The sequence below is a fragment of the Centropristis striata genome, chromosome 5, assembly GCF_030273125.1.
Source record: "Centropristis striata isolate RG_2023a ecotype Rhode Island chromosome 5, C.striata_1.0, whole genome shotgun sequence".
NCBI classification, from domain to species: domain Eukaryota; kingdom Metazoa; phylum Chordata; class Actinopteri; order Perciformes; family Serranidae; genus Centropristis; species Centropristis striata.
Window position 1 is genome coordinate 24,411,148 of NC_081521.1, and position 21,702 is coordinate 24,432,849.

General features: G+C 38.5%; 1 protein-coding gene across 2 annotated transcripts in view; it reads left to right on the forward strand.

Annotated features, from left to right (window-relative positions):
- The window catches only part of kazna (kazrin, periplakin interacting protein a), a 225,185-nt gene that overhangs the window by 19,701 nt on the left and 183,782 nt on the right, over nucleotides 1-21,702 (forward strand). For both annotated transcript variants that reach the window (XM_059332591.1, XM_059332592.1), the window contains exon 2: nucleotides 13,230-13,381. In XM_059332591.1, coding sequence (XP_059188574.1) covers nucleotides 13,230-13,381 — 152 coding nt within the window. The remainder of the gene's footprint in view (nucleotides 1-13,229; nucleotides 13,382-21,702) is intronic.

The window sequence follows — 21,702 nt, forward strand, 5'->3', positions numbered from 1 at the left end:
CAAAAAGGGGCAGAGTCGCCTTTTTTTTTTTACTTAAGGAAGCTAGGATCTCTTGACATCTGTAGTAAGATGCTCCAGATGTTTTATCAGTCTGTGGTGGTAGTGTGTTGTTTAATGCTGCAGTCTGCCAGGGAGGCAGCATCACACACAGAGATGCAAGGCGGTTGGACAGACTGGTCTAAAGAGCTGGTTCTGTGGTTGGAGCCAGGTTGGACACACTGGAGGAGGTGGTGGAGAGATGACCTGTCAAGATGTCCGAGGCCATCTTGAAATACCCAGATCATCCGCTACACAAAACCTTTATGGACCAAAAAAACAGCAGTGGACGGCTCCTCTCTCTCTGTTGCAGGACGGAGAGATTCAAAAGATCCTTTGCTCCTACAGCCATCAGGCTGTCTCATTTTAACAGAGCTAACAGACTAACTGAATTTCCCCTCAGGAATAAATAAAGTAAAAAATAATTTTGAATTTGAATTTGATTTGATCCTACGGCTTTTCTAGACTTTCAAAAATGTTATCGCACTAAATGAATCATGTTCTGATAGTGAAACGAGGCATTTTGCAGGAGTTATGCATTTTAGAAAAACAAAACAATCCACTGATTCACAGACCTCTCTTTCCCAGTGTAAGTTTATGGGCCCAATGGCATCATCTGAGAGACCCGGAAAACGTCCACAAACTAAGTGCTTCTATATGCTGTGTTTAAACTAAACTCAACAAACCACAAAAAGAAGCTTTGGGTCTTTTTGATTGGAGACATTTTGACTTTTCTCCTTTTGTCCGAGGATTTCTTCTGAAAAGATGTGTGTTCTCCTTCCCTTGGAGGTAGATGCACTGTAAACAAGGAAATGGAGTCAATAGTTTTGCTTCTCAAGTAAACATTGTATTTCCACTTTCAGGTACATATTTGACACTGCTGCAGTTTTTCCAGAATGTTCAAGGGTGAAGCCTGAAGGCACGGATTGCACTGGGGAGTGTTATGTCAGAGTTTCCCATCCCGCTAACAATAGAATTATGTGATTCAGATTAAAACTTGACAGTTTAACTCTATTTGAGTAATCATGGGGATTCTTGCCATGTTTTAGGGACAAATCGTTTCTCTTCTGGCTCATCTGAGAGGCAACTGTAATCCTCACTAATCACTCAAAGTTGATTATGTTTGCATTTGTGATTGTTTTGCAGCGTGTTTTGTATTCTTTGGTATTCAGACGACACGTGTTTCCTTCCCTGTGTTGTTTTTTTTCTGTTGACTGCATTTATCTGCAGCGGCAGCCGGCAGGTGATGATGCGTCAGCAACGCTATGTGAATTTCCTGCCAATCACGTCAATCCAAATCGCTAATCCCTCACTTTTCCTGCTTCTAAATCCTCACTTCAGGCGTCTGTGCTCTCCCATCTCGACAATCAATCTCCACCAAGCTTTCCTCTGTGAGACGAGAGATCATTGATGAGTGATAAAAGCTTAGACTTTAATCCCAAACACATACAGGATTATAGGACAAGTGTTGCACATTTGAAGTAAAGCAATAGCGCCTGCTGTGACTTTGAGAACACGAGGGGGAACTTTTGTAGTTAATTTATGGTAGGAAAGAAAATATCCAACTACACGCAATAGCAGTCAAATATATTGATAATAATCACGCACAGAACAGTCTATAAGCCACAATTAGGTTTTTTTCTTGGGCATATGCCATAACTTTTCTTCTCAAATGCTTTAGTTGCATCAATTTCAGCCAATAAAACAAAGAAATCTAACAGATGTCCAAAAGTTAATGCAGAGCATGGGGAATTAAACTTAAGTCAAAAACACTTAAATGAATGCAATCAAAAATTTATTCAATTATTATCCATAACTGCTTTCCAAACTGAGGTCATGGAGAGGTCTGGGGCCAATCGCAGCTGACATCGGGTAAAAAGCTGGTTACACTGTGGACAGACAGCCAAACTATCACAGTGCTGACACATAGAGACAGCCTCACGCTCTCATTCACACATATGGGCAATTTAGAGTCACCAATTTCTGCCAGTGTATTGCAAACCTGGTGCACTGCTGGGACAGAGATGACCCCCCACCGGGCTAACATCACAAGACTGGGGAGGATAAAAATGTTTTTTTTAAAAATGCGAGTTGAATGGGAACGCTGACTTGTGGGCACACTTTGTGAAGCCCACACACATTTCTTTTTCAATTTGAATGATTTTAATAAATTCAGGACGGTCCATTTCAGGGAAACATATGTTTTATTTTGGCATTGTCACAGAAAGATGGTGATAAAAGTCTGTGTTTAGGTTCTCACAGAAGTTATCAAGCCCTACCTTAATGCTGTATATATATAAGGCTATTGGACAAATAGATGATAAAGATCATATGATCCAGCCAATGTTAGAGGAGTATGTTTCATTCTCCGGATGTGTGAAGAGGCTTAAAATCTAACCTACCACTGTAATTATCAGAGGCTCTGCTGCCTAAGGGAGTAATCTCACTCCGGCTGAGGTGTTAGTGGCACAGCACAGCAGGCTACTAAACCACAGAGCTGTTAGACTGAGCTGACCCCAAAGATCAGTTAGGACTGAGCAGTTAGTGTTGACCCAACTGCAAAGTTGTAAAATGTTATAGATTTTATTCCTCTACTGGAAATGTTTAAAGACTTGAAGTGAGGAAGCAGCGGGACTGGCTGTGTCCAAAGGTAACAAACTCCGCCAGTAGCAGAGCTGGGCGATAGGGCCAAAATCATATCTTGATAACGATATATATCAGGACATACCATGTTTTTTGGTAATTTTATTAACAATATATAAAACATTGATATAGTTTTGACGATATAGTCATACTGCCCAGCTCTACATTTTCATCACTTCTTATCTTGCACTTTTGTGTAATTTGTTCAGGTTTTGAGATATCAGTTTCCAAATACAATGGAGATGAATGTAGTTTAATTTCTCATGCTCACTGCTAAGAAAAAAACATGTCCCATCACAATATGATGTTCAATATGATGTCTTCAAACTGCTTGTTTTTGTCCAAACCCATACTGCACATATTCATTTTATTATCAGTAAGAAGTTTCAACACTCCGTACATACCTTCGTCAAATTTCAGTTATGCTTACAGGAAGTTTGCATTATATATAATCTGATATTCATTTTTAAGCAGGGAGCGCAACAAACACATTTTCCGGATAGATATCTCAGAACCTGGACACATAAAACTAGAATTTTCTGCATGACCAGACACTATGAAAGGAAAGTTGAAAGGCGTTTTGTCATTCGTTTGAACCAACCCTGTAATTCTGTAAAAATTTCACTCTATCATCTTCGGACTTCTTGATCATGTCTTTGTAGGTAACTCTGCAGTAGAACACAGCGATTTAATGAGCATGTCCTTGAGTTGTTAGTGCTCTGCCTTTATTTAAATCTCATTTAATTAGACACAGGTCCACTGAAGCCGTTTCATTAAATGGAAGTTCCCTGATGAAATGAAACATTCAGTTTGAACTTTAAACACTAAACCCTGACAGAGGACTGTCATTATACATGTAATCCCTCTTGTTTATGTTTTGGCAGCAGCTTCCAGCCCCCACAGCCAAATCAGCAGGGATGACAGTGAAAGGAAATGGTCTTGTCAAGTGTGATTCATGCCCCCCCTCGTTCTCTCCTGGTGCCAGTAGACACACTTCTCAAGTGTACTTTGAGAAGCAGTGGTGTGGCAGATATGTCTACTCATATTACAGACAGCCATACTTTTATACGGAGTAATCTTTTCACTGACCAACACCTTTCGCCACTGAAAACATGAATATTAAAACTTCAAACATCAAAAGGGGAGAGAGGAGGGGCTGTGTGATGTGTGGGAGGGCTTTTTTCAGTTTTATCGAAAAGAATATTAAAGCCAGTTTCTCTAGTCGCACTCAAATTTCTTTTGCTTTCATTTGCCGTAATGTTTGTGCTAATGCACTCAGCATTAGCCATTAACTGTTCAACCGTGAGTTCAGAGAAAGTGCATAATCCTCTTAAAGAGCGTTGAAATCATTTCACAGCGAGAGCATTTTTGTCTTTAAAATTCACACAGCGTTGCAGAGAAAATGAGGGTGCCGCATTCATAAATCCTGCCTCATCGATGTGAGATGCCCGTGGAGTGTTCAGGAGTTCAACTTCAGTTGGAGGTGTTTGTCCCGGGATCCACATTTTAATCACCACAGTCGGGAAGATACAATAAACAATTGGAAATCTGTTTTTACAGCAAACACAGGCAAAGATTCTTCCGCCTCTAGATACTTGGCCTAGATCCAAACTTTGACAGTATCAACAGAGACAGCTCTTATAGTTCAGAGAAGTGCTCTGAACAGCGAACACTCAGACCACCCAGTATCTATAAAAAAAGACTCAAAAAATGTTCTCAAGGCATAAAAACCAGACTTTTGTGAGTCGACATAACAGTTTAATCTCATCTAGACTTTGGCGGTGGGCTTTGTGTATTGGATCCTTCCTGTTTGTGCAGAGCTTTGTGTTGGCTGTGATCAAAATTGACCAAAGACAACAAAGCATTAGACATTAGGCTTTCCTTTCAACTTAAGAGCCCTGAGTCTGTTTATGAGCCTGGCAGTGTTTACGAGGCTACATTATTAGAAGATGAAGTTAAAGTACAAACAACATTAGTCTAATTATATTGCAGCTGCTGTCCCTTTGTGCCCAGACATCAGAAACATTTTTTTAATTTTATTATTCTATCTCTCTTGCTGGAATGGAAGTACAAGCTCAAGCTGCTCTGTAATCCATTCAACAATTGAGGATGTTGTTACAACTGCAGCAGAAAAGCCCAAGAATGAGGGCAGAGAGAAGAAGAGCACTTCAGTCATGTAAAGCTCAGCAGAAACAGAAGGGAAAAATCGAGGGGGATGCATTCTCTGCTGGAGGGAGAAATAGACAGATATGGTGAGCCAGTGCCGGGTTTTTCTATCACGGACAAAAACACTCACATAAATACACCCACATACACACACACACACACACACACACACACACACACACACACACACACACACAAAGCATTTTAAGTGCACAGCTAACCACCTCCAGGAAACCTCATCCCATTTCTGCTCCTCTCCCTTTATTCCGCCCATTACAGCGGTAACAGATACGATTAGTGGAGTTTAATGAGCTCTGCAGAGATGAGAGTTCTGCTCGCTGCTCTCTGCTTCACAGCTACAGAACCCCCGGGGTTCAGCTCCACCGAACGAATTATGTGTGTTCCTCACTTTGCACCATCTCTGCCTCTTTATTGGCTGCATGTAGATCTTGTGCTGGGATCGTAGGTGGGAGTTTTGGTGGCATTATATGCATTAGTGTAAGTGCCTATAAATAGGCATAATGTTTTAACATATGTGCAAGCTGTTTATGGTGTTATCATATGGCCATGACCCGTAGGGTGTGAGAAAATGTGAGAGTGTCACAACATTATATTTTGTGATTATTCCATTCTTGGACCAATTCTGTTCCTGCTGTATATGCTACCACTAGGGTCAAATTTTAAAAAGTACAATCTTTCTTTTCATTGTTATGCTGATGATGTCCTGATTTATCTGCCTTTAACACCCAACAACCCCGTACAGTCATTGCTTCACTGCCTAAATGATGTCAAATCCTGGATGACCTCAAACTTTCTTAACCTGAACGAAAGCAAGACAGAAATTATTATTTTCGGTTGTGGTCCAGCAGACCCGCTTACAACCAACATTCTGTCTTCAGTAAAAAATCTTGGGGTAATACTAGATGGCGGGCTGAAATTCGATCATCAGTTTAGCTTGGTCGTAAGAAACAGCTTTTATCAGTTAAGGATTTTATCAAAAGTAAAAGAGTATCTGCCACGTAGAGATCTGGAGACTGTAATCCATGCTTTTATTAATACCGGATTACTGTAACTCACTGTATGTTGGCCTGGACCACTCACTTTTGCACCGCCTGCAGTTGGTACAAAACGCAGCTGCCTGTCTCCTTACTGGCACACGCAAATGTGACCACATTACACCTGTCCTAGCTTCGCTGCGGTTGCTTATAGAATAGATTTTAAAATTGTATTGTTTGTTTTTAAAGCTCTTAATGGCCTAGCCCCTCAGTATTTGACCGAGCTCGTTAAAATCCACGCTCATGCCAGAACACTGAGATCCTCCAGTCAGCTGCTACTGGCCGCCCCTAAAACCAGACTTAAAATCAAAGGTGACCGTGTCTTGGTGGCAGCGGCCCCTGGGCTCTGGAAGAACCTGCCCTGGCCCCGGTTGTTTTAAATGTGCTCTATAAATAAAGTTTGACCTGACTTGACTTGACTATATGACTTTATACAATATTGACTTTTAATCAATGGTTTACATGCAAAGATTCATAGGAGACAGATTGCACAAATATGATGTTGGATGATACAGGGGCTGACAAATGCAGATCCCACTGTTCTGATTGCATATAGAAAGTACATTTTTTACTCAAACTTTATGCATATGGTGATGTATTCCTTATATTATGACAGTTTTTGTAAAATTAAATTTTAAAAAATCACAATATTTTTGCTTTGCTTACAAATGCATTATATCACAATATATTGAATCTTAAGCAAATATCATGATTCGTATCATATCGCCATATTCTTGCCAATACACAGCCCAAATGACTTGTGATTTATTGAATGTGAGTGTTAAATTATTTTGTGTGCCATGTTTTTGTGTGTGCAAGCAGAGGGGCTGTGTAGGGCTGTGATATATTTTTTTATTTTCATTATTCAGTTTAAATAATTGGTCCAAAAAATGTTAGAAGGTTGTGAAAAATGCCCATCACAAGCTTAAGGAGACATCTTTAGATTCAAAAACCCAAATATATCCAATTTACAATTATATGAGATAAGAGAAACGCAGCAAATGCTTCACACTTGTGAAACTGGAACCAGGAGATATTTCACATTTGTGCTTGACGTAATACTTAAATAATTTATCATATATATATAAAAAGTGGTTGATAGACTAATCCATTAATTGACTTCATTTCAGCACAATGTAGAGTGTGAGCACATGGGTCTATGTGTCCTTTATGGGTCCGAATGTAGTACATCTTTTTCCAGATGACTGTAACTTTTCTGCCAGATAGTCAAGTTTATTACAGCAGCTTTATTACACTTTCATTCTGGGTGAAGAAAAGCTGCACAAAGATAATTTTGATGCTTACAATTACAGTATTCTACTTCGTTTTCATCAAAAGTATTTGGTTCCTTTTGATGGCCCATTTTCATATTTCCCTCCAGCTCCGACACTTAAAACCCCCAGAGAACTTCTGAAAACACTTCAAACATCTGTGATCACACATCAGGTGTTGCACCGTTATAGCATCACTCAAGGTGAAATTTTATGCTGAAAGTATCCTCATGGGACACAGCTGAGCATGAAAGCATGGTCATGTATTTTTGCTCTTACAGACAGACTTAAACTTGATATAAATTTAAAGATTACTGTGTTATCTTTTGTCTTAATCTTTAATGATATGAGGCCTGGGATTGTTTCTCACTACGGTGATTTGATCGATTTGCCTTCATTTCACAGTGTAATTAAATTAAATGGGAGTGCCGTAAACAACATCAGACTACCTCAGTTTACAGGCGTTGAGATGCAGCCAGTGCTGTGGTGTTTCACTGTTGTCATAAGGGGGCAGTGTTGTATAACACTACTATCTGTTGAAATGCCTCGGGTGCTGAATTCCCTCAATTATAATCTATATGGCACAACATTTTCTGATGTTGATAAAACCACCTTGATCAGGATGGATGTCTCTGTTTTTAAGATAACTGGTCAGTTTTAACTTTTAGCATTTGAGTCCTTGCATTGTCATTGTCTTGGTTTTAGTTAACCTGTCTTGCTGTCTTGTCTATTTTATTTTTCATTTTTTATTTTTTACCATTTTCTCCCTGAAAACAGTATTTTATTAAATGGTTAAATTAATAACACCTCTACATATTTGCAAGCATATCTTCAGAACCCATCAAGAGTGTACCATCGCCCAAAATAACTATTATTATGATGTTAACGATGCCATTTATGATCTCGCACACTTGAGTATAGAATTTCATTAGTTTTTTTTAAATCTTTGCAGCCCTTATAGCCCATCTGTTCCACTCACCAGATGTTTGAGAAGTGCATCATTTTAAAATGTGCTTAATCATGCACACACTAAAACACATGCCAGGCTTCCAGTTAAGCACCACAGGAATTAGTTTCATCCATATGAACACAAAGGAAGTATTTGCTTGCTGGAATTGTCACCCATTATGTGGCTATTGGACACTTTGATGCAAACCCAACATGATTTTAGAAAAGGAAGTGGCCAAATTAGGGAATTCAGCATATTTTTTAAAAAGATGTGTGCATGGCAGAAAACAAGTTTAGTTTCAAACAATTGAACCATTGTATGAAAAATGGTGATCCTTGTACGGTTTTAATTAATAAAGGTTCACATTTTTAATTTCACACTGGCTAACTGTTGAAGTGCCCACTCTCATTGATGTCTGCTGATGGAATGAACCTAAAGTTAATTTATTTATAAGGCCTTTCTTCACTAGAGGAGATAAAGAAAAAAGCCTGCTTAGATCTTATTAATTAATCGTAGGACAAATGTAGCTGTACATTATTATCATATTGAAGAGATATAATAAGTAGGTTGCCCTACGTAGATATGAAGAGCTCATTCTCAGCTAATGAAAAAACACAGTGATTGTTAATTTCAGGTGATTTTACACAATAAAAACACAATTATAAATATTCCATTTCTGCCAAGAGGTCATCCTATACCCGACACACATCTCCTTTTAAATTAAGTTTTTCGATACTCCACAACAAAATGAAGAAGTTGGTGGTGAGCTGTGACCTTGTACAGCTCACTGCATAGCCGCAAATGTAAGTCTGACATCAGAAACCCCCAGAAATGGATTTTGGCTCATCGCTCTCCATATTTCTCAACATTTCTCCAAGATTTCATGTGTGCTGCGAACAATTCCCATGAAATAAGCCCCTTTTATCTCGACTTTAGCCTGACTGCTGCACCTTATCCTATTAGGTTTGCTGCATACATTCTTTCAAACATTTTTTCATCTGTCCTGATCTTATTTCCCCTGGCACCCAGAGTTTTCCCTCCTGAACAGATAAAGGCCCGACAGGGTGCCACTGTGGCCTCTCCTCCTCACTTGTTGTGCCGTTCCCTCTCTATAGGAGGACATGTAAGGCGCTTTGAGATTTGCCTATGCTGGCGAGACACTGGCAGAAAGAAAAAAGAGAGACAGCAGAAAGAAGAAAGGAGACATGAAAAGCGCAAGGGCCTAGCTGGAATGACAATTTTATTTTCTTTGCATGATGCCTGTGAAGATTCTCAGTCATCCATGTCTTGGTTATCCATGGAGTGTTGAATCCAGTTGCCCTCGATTCAACCCTCTTTGGATTTTCTTTGCCTCCATTGTTACCTAACTACTGCAATATAAGCTTTCTTTTTCCTTTCTGTCTCCATGACTCTGCCTCTCTTTCATCAGTTTTTCAGATTCGCTATAGGCAAGATGTAGGGGGAATCTATTTCTGTTCGCAGATGAAGATTGTTGAGTCACAAGGAGCAAACACCTTTTAAGAAAAGGATTGATTGTGTGCTGGTTAATAGTTTGTCTGTGAAATGATGCTTGCTGCTTCCACACTGTGTGGTTGTACCTTGTTGATTTAAAGGCTTAATGATCGCTGTATTGGCATCTGGACAATCAATGTTGAATATACAGGATAAAGGTCATTTTGTGTAAAAGGCCCATTGCGCTGCGGTAAAATATCCACATTGATTTCAATGCATAGTGTAGCTTTCATGGTCAATAGCTCTGAATTTTAATTTGATCAATGATGTTTACAGTACAGTGGCAATTTGTCAAATCTGTTGCTAGGTTTAAAACGTCTTCGTCATTGATACTACAATAAAGCCTTTTGATTTCTCATGCAGTAAATGGATAGATAACATGATCACACTGTAAGTAAATTTGAATTTATGACAGCCACTTTATTAGGTACACCTGTAATGACTAATGTAATACAATACAACAGCTTACCCTAAACTCTACCTGCTATACATGTTATATTCAGATTTGTAAGATATGTTTTACTCTGTCAGAGAGGTCTTATTTAACTATTACATTTATTATTGACTTTGTAGTTTGCAGTAGTGTTGTTTCTTTATCAAGCAAGTTTGGTCTATATAGTGTCAGAACACTGAAAAATGTCTGCCAATGTTTTCAAAATGCAAAATCCAAACCAAATAATTGATTTTTGCCATTTGTTTTTGTTATTTGTAGTTGCAGATTAAGACTAAGCATTTCAGCTCTAATTAGGTGTTTATAAGGATTTTCCCCACTCAATTTACAAACATGAGTTGTTGCCAAGTTATGACTTTCTAAAACTAATGCAGTATAACCTCCATAATAAGATATATTCAGGAGCCAATTCCAGCTGAACAGGACAGGTCTCCAGACCGTTGCAGGGCAGACACATAGTGACAGACAACCATTCATGCTCACATTAACTCCTACATGGCTGAAAAAGCTCTTAAAAAATGTATCCAAAGCACTAAACAATGCTCCACCAATCTCAGAGCTAAATTTCCATGCTGTCATTGCTTCTGCACTTTTTTTTGTCTTTGTCATTAAATTATTCCACATACTCAAAGCTGTGCTGAGTTGTAAAACCCAAACCTGTTCAGTGTTTGTGTTCTCAGAATATGAGCAGGAAATATGACCAATATCAAATGCCTGCATGTTCATTACATGACCAGTAGAGGGCACTAAGAGTAAGCAGCTGGAATCACATCTGCCAAAGCTCGACTGCAGGAGGGAAGAAGTTTCATACATTATTGCTGAGTGTATGTGTGATTTCCACTTCAGGAAAAATGTGTTGAAAGTAGCAGGAGAGGAGAAAATGTTGCTTTTGGCCTTTAAGTCAACAATTGTATATGAACTTTATAAAAAGGTGTTGAGAAAACTCTCCAGCACACTGTAGTCCATTATATGTTAAGGCTGTGTTTAGAGAGGTGAACTGGCTAGAGTGAGTGTGAACTCGGGCGACAACCAGCCCACTCATGTATTCAAACATCTGACGCCTGTTCACCTCCAGGGGACACAGCCTTCCTCTCCAGCCCCCTCTTCCCCTTCTTATCTCTGCCGCCTTCAGTGCCGACTTGTCAAATTTCCTACTCAAAGCTTGTTTGCTTGGAAATGTCAGCCACGGTAAAAGAATTTCTTGGTTATGTAACACATTAATCTATGCTCTCGCTCTTTTTTTTTGCGTGGGCTTTTGTGTGCGAAAGAAGCTTTATATTTGCATCCTAAAAAGACCCTATCCAGATTCTTGGCCTAAAATCGTCCTACTCTGTGGATTTAGCAGGTTGGATTTCTTAATTTGGCAGAAATGTGCCAGTGCATGATTCCAGCAGAACAGAAGATTTAACGGTTCAAAGCCTGTATCAGATGACCTCTGGACAGAAGGTCAATCCTTGATCACTGCACCTCTGTCAACCTTTCTAACTGACAAAGCTGCAAGTTTGAGGTTTTAACAAAGTTTAAATGCCGAGAAAGATGGATAATGAGACATTAGGGGTTAGTGTAGCAGCTCATGAAATTTACAAAAGATACTTATGCTAAAAAGGCAAAAAAATATGGAAATTGCTTTTTCTCCCACGTTTCATTTATCCAACATTTCCACCATGTGGGTGGCCTCGGAAATAGTTGTGGTGACCTTTCAAAGGGGATTAATGGCAAATGGAAGAAGGTTGAGGAAGTCTTTGTGTGTATGTGTGTGTTGTGTGTGTGTGTGTGTGTGTGTGTGTGTGTGTGTGTGTGAGAGAGAGAGAGAGAGATGTAGGAAATACAGTAGGGGTGGCTATTTTTTAATGTGGAAGAGGAAACCTGAAAGGAGAGGTTTGCCAGGGACACACAAGGGTAAGAACAGGGAAACAAAAACAGGATGGCTCTCGGGCCGGCAGGGAACATTCTGGAGCAGAAAGGGCGTTGACAGAGAAAGTCAGTGACAGTGTGACAGTAGGAAACCGTGTTCTTTCACTCTGTTATGTCTGTTGTTCCTGCTCAGAAAGAATCTGGCAGTACATCCACAAAGGAGGAACAAATATGTGTGTGGCCATGTATTACTCATGTTGTGGGGGCATAAATCTGTTTACACAGTCACGTTGTGGGGACTCAACAACAAGTCTACATAATGTTACTAATTCAATTTTAGGGTGAAGACTATGTTTAACGTTACGGTTAGGAAAAGTCTCCAGGAAATGAATGTAAGTCAATGTAATGTCCTCTAAACTGAAAACACAAGGTGTGTGTGTGTGTGTGTGTCTGTAATGGCCCTCTGGCACTGAAAGCATTTTATGATGCACTTAAGTTAGCTTTTTTTTTATTGTCTTTTGTAATGCCAGTTAAATTCAACAGATTAATGACTGATATTTTAATCACCAAATCAATATCCAAACAGAACAAATGCTTTGTATTAGGGATGGGCATTTGGAAGAAACCTGCCAACTCCATTATCTATAACGTTAACAATCAATTTATCGATTAATTGCATGCATACATGGGCAAAATAAAAGATATATATACAGTACTATCTAGTTTTGATAACGGATGCTTTTATTTTGAAAGCAAAAAAAAAGAAGCTTCCTGTCAATCGTAAAACTAACTCAAGTGAGATGAACTGAACTGTAAAGATAACGTCAAGGAGTTCAGTTTTTTATGTTTTAGCCCCCGAAGAGGTATGAGGTTAGTTTTTACAGTAATCTTGCATATTTAAGTGTGTTTTGTGTTTAAATAAGCTTTTTGATAAAAATTAAACCTAGTAATTCATGCTAGCAAGGTTTGATACAGAGAGCTAGTTTTTCTTAAATTAATACTCTTGTATTTCTCTGTGTTTTGCAACTTTCAGTTTGCAAACTGTAGCTTTATCCAACTTAATTCTCAGCTCATTGACTCATTGACGGCCGGAGAACTGAATGCTCGGCCGTGTTTCAGTTCAGTGAGAACTGATACGCAGTCATAGATCAAATTAAAATAAAAAAAATACACAGATCGATTAAAAATTCCACGTGAACGACCAAATTCTTAACCATTATTCAATCATCAATTAATTATTCGCATCCCTACTTTGTATGCTAACTGACTTAAATGTTTGTGTCTCCTTCTAGCTGTTCAGTCTCTGAACAGCCTGAATGACCAGATTGCAAACATCATGGTGACTGGACCCAAGCCCCTGGAGCAGGAGCAGCCTGTCTTTACCGAGAAGGAGCCTTTGCAGAAATCCATGACCCTGATGAGGCACCTCCTCGTGGATGCACAGGTACAACAAACAGTAGATTAATTGGGGATTTATTGGGGAATTCAGGTCCCCAGGCCTTAATTTACATTACCGACGTTACTGGTTCTTTCATCCTTGCTTTTTAATGTTTTGATGTTCCTCTGTCCTCTGTGTTGAAGCTGAGCTGCTCACACTACACTTGTTACTACACATGCAGTTACACCTTGGCAAGTACAAAGCTAATACTTTATTAATTAGAGGTGGGAGTCATCAGAGGCCCCACGATACAATTTTATCCTGATACTTGAGTCATGATGCGATAGTATTGCAATTTTAAGGATTTTGTGTTATTGTGAGTCTTGGGTTTTAACTGTTTACCTGCATTTTGTGTCCACAACATTAAATTCAATGAAGAATTTTTTGTCAAATAAGAGAAAATTCTCAGTCTATTCATCTCACTTCAGTCTTTTTATTTCTCCACAATGAGAGTCAAACCCACAGACTGACCAACAGAATATTCAGTCAAACTGAACTGATATTAAACATGTATGGACGACAACAATTGCAACATTTTATCAAACTTTCCTGAATTTTAAGCTTCACTGTTTTGATTTTTTAATGAATAATTAAAGAAAAACATAAATTTGCAGCGTTACTTCGACAACTATCCTGACGCACATGGTATATATAAATTCATTAGATCTTCTAGTTTCATATGCCAGTATTTTCAGGATATTCCTAAAAGTGAGCCTGCTAAATATTGACAGCCCGCCGGCCGTCGGAACGCTAAGTATTGGTACTTGGCAGTCATGAAACAATATAATATTGAGATACTATGCTGCATTGATCCCCCCCCCCCCCCACTTCTATTATTAATACACCTGTTCAACAAGCATAAAAATGCAAACTTGGAAAGTAATATTTCAATTTGCACTGTTCATAGGCTCTCATTCACAGCTGTGTGTTTTACACAAGTGCTAGTTCTGCTCATAGTGAACTTTTTTTTAATCTTAGTTTGCAACATATCTTAAAAATTTGGCAAATTCCTGTAAACGTAGCTACTGGCTGAGACAAATCAGCCCTTCTTCTCTCTCTATGAGCCATGCCTGCAGGCAGTAACTCATATCGCATGTATTATATGAACATTTTATATTTATTTATATATATAGTTTATATTGTGACTGCACTGTTGTAAAAATTACTATTGCTTCTCTAAAAATAACATGTAGTAATATTTAAAATATAAATATATTGTAATTTGATTCTGAATTTGTTCTTTATTAATAAGAAACTTTTCAAAAGCAGTGAACCAATAAGAGTGCCGAACCAATGGTGTATCAGTAAAGAGATGTAGAGAGAACTATCGATAAAATCCAAACAATACCTGTCACTCTTTTAAAAATCCTGTTTCAGGGGCAGTTTTTCATTTAACTGTTTTAGACTCCCAGAAATTTCCAGCAAAACAAATTAAATGAAACTTTTGCAGTCAATAGTGGTGAAATACCTTAGTGCAGCTCTGTTACACATCCTGGATAACATCACACTGTCACCATCTTCTAGCACAACCTTTTTTAATTAAATTCCTGCTGTGCCAATATGATTAATTATTCAAGTTTCTCATTTTATTTTTTTTCTCTATTTAATATCACTGTAAATTAAATACTTATGTGCTGTTGGTTGATCAAAACAGGTCATTTTAAGACTTCATCTTCGGTAATCTGTCGCAATGGGAAGTTGTTGTTTTTTTTTACTGTTCTTGACATTTTATAGACTTGCTCAACGAATCTAAAAAAAAAACCAATGAAATAAAATAATTTAAACTAATCATTAGTTGCAGACCAACATGCGATGCAGTGAGATTCTCTTGGATTGATCTAAAACAAGCCACATGTAATCCACCTTATAAATTGCTGGATAATGTGATCTCGGAGAACAAAGGTCAAAAAGATGCTTGAATTTAAGAAATCACAAGAGAGAATTGTATCTAGTTTGTGCCAATACCTGGCAGCCTTGTTGTGTAGGAGTAGACTTCATGCTTCATTTTGCACCAGTGCAAATTGTTTCTGAAGACACAGAATGCTATTTCTGAGCTGCTCCGGCAAAGGGCCTCAGATGAAATGAAAATATTGACTTTGTGTAATAGGGGTGCAACAACAAGGTTACATTTCCTCCATCAGAGTCAATTGCCACTTAAATTCCCTCAGTGCAATGAAAGATCCACTGAACAGAATAGTGTTAGAAAGTATTCTAACAGTTAATGTCTTTTTTTCCTTCTACCGCCTCTCTCTTTCACTGAATCTTCCTCCCAAGTCCTCTTATTCAGAGGTGACCACAGTGTCCTTAAAATGAATTTTCTGAAGCTTCAATCACCCAAGCATGCAGCACTGTGAGCGCTCGAGGATTGATGTTTGAGGACTGCTAGCGTGGCACCTTTTTGTGAGTAAATGAATTCACCGAACCACTATTGTTGCGTCAAATAGAGACGATGGGGACGTGACATAATTGGCAGCCTCTCTCTTACAGTACATCTCCCTCGCTTGGTTTTCTCTTCTTGTTTCGCTCATGTTCCTGCTGATAATTTCATGTAACCTTTGTGAGGGTGGAGGAGGAAGAGGAGGAGATGAGAGGCTGGATTCCTACAAGCTCCAATTAGGGGAGGGAGGATGCATCCAGCTGAAGTGCCAGTGTCAAGGGTGTGATTGAGCTGTTTGCGATTAAATGCGCATATGCTTGTTGTGTTAATTTGTTATAGTGTCATTTGTATTCCCTCACACAAATACAAATTAATTTGTGCTGAAAAATTTACTGTATGAGCTAAAATGTAACAGATGTTTCAGACTAAAAGCGCTCATGTACTCTAATCTACTCTCACTCTAATTGCTGGTTGGCCGTTTTTATATGTTGTCATTTATACAAAACTGAAATGGGTTACTGCACAGATCCAAACAAAGTACCTGCTTAGCATTTCTGTTTCTTTGATTTCCTCAGCCTCACGTCTGATTCTCTGTGAGGCTAAAAAGTGTGTTTAGCGTTCAAAGCTCAAGGAAAATCCTCTTGCACGGCAGGACAGGAGAAGTAAAGACTACAGAGTGACTGTTGACTGACATTGAACGCTCCTTTCTCCTTTTTTCACTTTAGTACTTTATCTTATTCTGCCTCTAAATGACAGGCAGCCATATTTCTTTCAACAACACAGCAGACTCTGTCTTGTTAATTTACTCACAGTCCAGGTACTTCTACTGTCAGCACTCTTTTGAACGCTGTTCTTTTCATTTTAGTCTTAGCACAAGTAAAAATGTCATGAAGCATGTGTCTATCAGGAAGGGTTGCTGCCTTTTTTGTTTTCCAAGAAGCTCCGTGCAGTGTAAAGTGGCTGATGTGTTCCTGTGACTTAAAAAGAAAAGAAAAATCAGTATATTTATTTGTCAGGTCCAGGCTGTACTATGTGAAAGATAAGAGATAATTCAATATAACAATAATTTGAACATTTCTGTGGTAATAGAAAATCTGGAACTCTGACACGTTATCATGACATTTAAAAAAAGGGTATTCATTATTGTTAATGGCTATTTCTAATCTTGTTTTGACATTTTAATGCCACAACAAATGACACATTCCCTGATGGCAAACTGGCAAAATTAAAATTATTTCCTTAGTAATAGATAAAACATTTCAATGTAGACCCACAAAAGTCGGTAGCATGCATTATTTCAAAATGTAAAAAGAATGAGCAATGTACTAAAAGAATACTAAGAGCAAATGAATAAAGCTGCATAAACATACTTTCATCAGAAGATGGCAGTGTAATGTATTGTATATGTATATGTATTGCTGTAGGCCAGGGGTGGGCAATTAATTTTCCCAAGGGGCCACATGTGATACTGTAAAGTTTGCGGAGGGCTGTACTCTGGAGTTAATTCTGCTCAACATGAATTTCATTGCTTTATAAAATGCAGTAATGATGTGCTCTTGAGATGCTACTGGTAAGAATGCATGTTATGATAAGACTATGTTAATGTGGAGTAAGTTAAATATAGCAGTAAAAAATTGTAAAAATCGTTATGTCACTTTCCCATTTATTTTAAACACAACATACATTCAAACCACAAAAACAATCAAGAACATGTATGTTATGCAACAACTTGTTAACTTGCAAAAAGCAATAAGTGTTTTTGATAAGGTGACAAGGTAACATGGTGTTTTTGTTGAACGCATTTCTATGCAGGTGCATATGCATGCACGCACATATGTAAATCGCCTTCAAAATAAAAGCACTGTAGTTGTATTGACTTCTAATTTCCGGGTAACCTCACGCAGTCCGGACAGGGACTGCCAACGGGCTGGATGTGGCCCGGGTCACCTAATGCCCAGGTCTGCTGTAGGCTAATCTGTCCATAAACAGTAGAAGAAGTAGAAATTGCGTGTGCGAGAAAAAACAACAACAAAATAAGCTAATCGGACAATTTTGGCCACCCACAAGAGAAAGCACAAACCCGTTCTTCTTCTTCTTTTGGGTCATGTGATGTAAATGTTCGCTTCATCAGAACTTAGTCGGGAAAAGCCTTTTCAGCTCCCATTTAGTGTATTTACTATTTTTCCAAAACTACCTCAAGCAAGCGAAAAAAATGTTTTCAAAATGCACATAGACATTAGTTGACGGAAATATGACTTTGTCTGCCATATTTTTAGCTTTGTGCCCAAAGCTTGATGTACAGAAATGTCCCAAACCCAGCAAAATGAAATCAAAAGAGAAAATAGAGGCAGAGGGCTGGGTCTCTGCAGATACAGACACAACCACACACTTCTTGTGGCTCATATGTGATGATTGAGAGGGAATTTATTTGTATGAGTCTATACTTTGTTTTGTTTTCTACAAGGGAAACTCCAGCATAGCACAGGTGCTTCTCAATGAATTAGAATATCATCAAAGTCCGTTTCCAGTAGTTCAAGTCAAATAGCCCCAACCAAGTATTGAGTGCATATAGATGGACATACTTTTCAGAGGCCAACATTTCCTTATATTAAACGTACTTTTTAAAATTGGTCTTTTGTAATATTAGATTTTTCTTGAGACACTGAATTTAAGGTCTTCATTAAATGTAAGCTATAATCATTATAATTAGAAGAAATTAAATAGATTAAGACGTGAAATGTTCCACTGCTTCCAGGTTCTGTCAGACTTTGCGTTACCCACCAAAACTGCGCTGTTCAAACTGTTTTTTTTTTTTTGGTGGTTTTGACCTTTTTTATACAGTCTATGGTTTGAAAGCAATTTAATCACAAGCTCGACAAACCCTGGTATACCACAGCTGCAACGTTTAGACGTTTTTTTGCTCCGAGTTCCCATGGCTCCAAACTGCTTTCACCGTTTCTGCTGCATCTACCTGGAACATCTTACAACATTCAGTCAAACTCAACACAATTATAACTATGGGCCAGTTTAAAACTATGATAACCAATAACTCTGCCTTTCACTGTAATTGTTTTTAATGTGTTTGCATGTGTTTTGTCTATGCTGTTTTGTGTTTTTTCTCTGTACTCTGTTTTGTGTTTTCTCTGTACTCTCGACATCATTGTAAATGAGGGGTTGCCCTCAATGATTCCTCGAGAAAATAAATAAAGGATAAATGACTCAATTTAGATTACTATGATCCCAAATCTATCAAAATATATGTTATATAAGCATAAGGGATTTCCTAGACTAAGATACACTATGTGATTCATAGTTCACCTCTTTTTTTGTACTTTTAGCTGTGATCAGATCAAATTGGTTGCCACTATATTTTGTTTCACTTCACACCAGCTGAGAAACACACTGACTTGATGAGGCAGTTGACCTCAAATCTCTGAAAAACCTTCTCCACCTTCTCAATTTTTATCATGACATATTATTAGAACACAGCAATTTTAACAAACCACTACTATTGTCCTGCAACAGACAGCTCACTGTAGAGCTTCTTTTCCTTCTTTTCCTCCAAGGGCCCATCTGGTGTGTATACTGCAGTCAAGCTGGGAGGAGATTGGCTGCTGAGCTTTTGCCACCGACCCTCTCTGTAACTCCCCTTCCTGTGCTGTACCCGGCTGTGACTACATTAGCTGTGCTGTCAGTCATCAGTGGAGAGGAACGGGGGGAGAGAAAGGGAGAGTTTGAGCACAGGGGGACATGGACACAGATTGGAGGCCATTAAAGGTGACTTTGACAGTGACTGAGTGGAGACACTGATGAATAAGATCTATCTGACCCCCTCCGACCTCCACTCTGCTCTAATCATCAGTGGAGAGCTGCAGGCACGTCCGTCACTCTTACAGAGAAAAGCAAATTCATGTGTCTTTTTTTTTATTTTTATTTTTTTTATAAGTACAGAGTTGCACAATCTCTCAGAGCTAAAACAATGAATATAGAAACATACCGGATCAATATTTCATGTAATGAAATTTTCACAAAAAAGGCAGTAATTGTGAGGCATTTGTAATACGTATTGAACACAGAGCAAATCAATATTGCTGATGTTGCCTGCTATTTTGAGAGAATCAATACAGTACGTCTGTAAAGTGTACAAACTTAGCTTTGCCAGTAAGTGTTTACAAAGTCTTTTCTGAACTCACTGACATAGATACTGTGTTATTTAAATCCCTGAAATCATGTAGTATGGAAGTAAGTAGATGCTCATTTTGACATAAAGCTACACTCAATTTTCGCATATTATTTGTAGATCAGCTGACAACATGTGATGTAAAAGGGTGGATTCACACCTAATCAGGCATTACAGTGAAAATGTTTTCTCATTCCCATCCCATTGATTTGCGTGAGGGGTAGCATGTATAGGCTGCGATGCTGGAGACCCTAATGCAGCAGCCTGTGGCAAAATGTTGAAACAGAATCCTCTTTTGGAAAAACACAACCCATCATAGTGGCCAATCAGATAAGCAAGTTGGTGAGATGGTACGGTAAACATCCCTGCCATTGAAGGGGAACCAAAAAACAACTTTGGTACAAGAGAGTTTAATAAACTATGAGGGTAAAATAACAACACAAGCACTTAATCCCAAATGAGTTTGTGACTACATGGATGCTCGTTGGAGCAATTCTGTGGGGAATTTGCTAGTATGTTTCCTGCAGCAAGCTCTAACACAAGGCACAAAATCATCAAAACCCCCAATTGTTAAATATGACGTCTACTTGTGCTGCATTGGGCGGTAATGTGTCATATAAGCCACCACACTGCCCCACAACCCTGCAAAAATTGCTGCATTGCATGATTTGGTGTGAATGCAACCTTTGTAATGAATCCACTGGAGTTGGGTTTTTGCTTTTTTTCCTACTTTAGAGGACATACAGTCATGGAAAAAATGATTCGACCAGCCTTGTTTTCTCCTTGCTTTCTTGTTCATTTAATGCCTGGTACAACTAAAGGTACATTTGTCTAGACAAATATAATGATAACAACAAAAATAGCTCAAAAGAGTTTAATTTAAGAGCTGATATCCAGCCATTTACCAGGTTTTTCATGATAATGATTTTGGTTATTATCAAGAAAACCAAGGAAAAAGGCTAGATATCAACAAATGTACCTTTAGTTGCGTTTGTTTCATTAAAAAAAATGTCAGAGCAGTGAAGCTTAAAGTTGAGGAAAGTTTGAGAAAATGTTGCAGTTGTTGTCGTCCATACATGTTTGATATCAGTTCAGTTCAATTTGACTGAACATTTTGTTGGTCAGTCTGTGGGTTTGACTCTTATTGAGGAGAAATAATAAAATCCTGAAGTGAGACTTATAGATTGAGAATTTTCTCTTATTTGAAAAAACAATTCTTGATTGAATTTAATTTTGTGGACAATAAATGCAGTTTAAAAGTTAAAATCACAATATAGTGTATCACAATACTCACAATATCGCAAATTGCTTAAAATCGCAACAATATGGTATCGTGACTCAAGTATCGGGATAAAATCATATCGTGGGGCCTCTGGTGATTCACACCTCCACTGTATTACATGTAATAATGTTAAGAATTGATAAAATGTCAATGTCGCGTTCACTGCTTGTTCTACCTTCCTTATGCTGCCAAAAAACAATGAATACTGCCTACAAGGTTATAATCCTCCTGTCTATAGTGCAGTGGGGATAGCTCAGTCAGTTGTATCAAATCAAATGCCCATTCTGTGTCCAAATTAATATTTCAGCACAAAAGACTGACTTCCACATATATTAGCCAATAGTGCTGGACCTGTGCCCAGGGTCATGGAGGAGCACAGGCTGCCAGCAGTCTCAGAGGACTGGGGGGAGGTGCTGCGGAGGGAGCGCGCGTGTGATGGGTCTGGCTGGGTCAGTCTGCCCCTCTCCGGCTGAGGCCTCAGCTGGTCC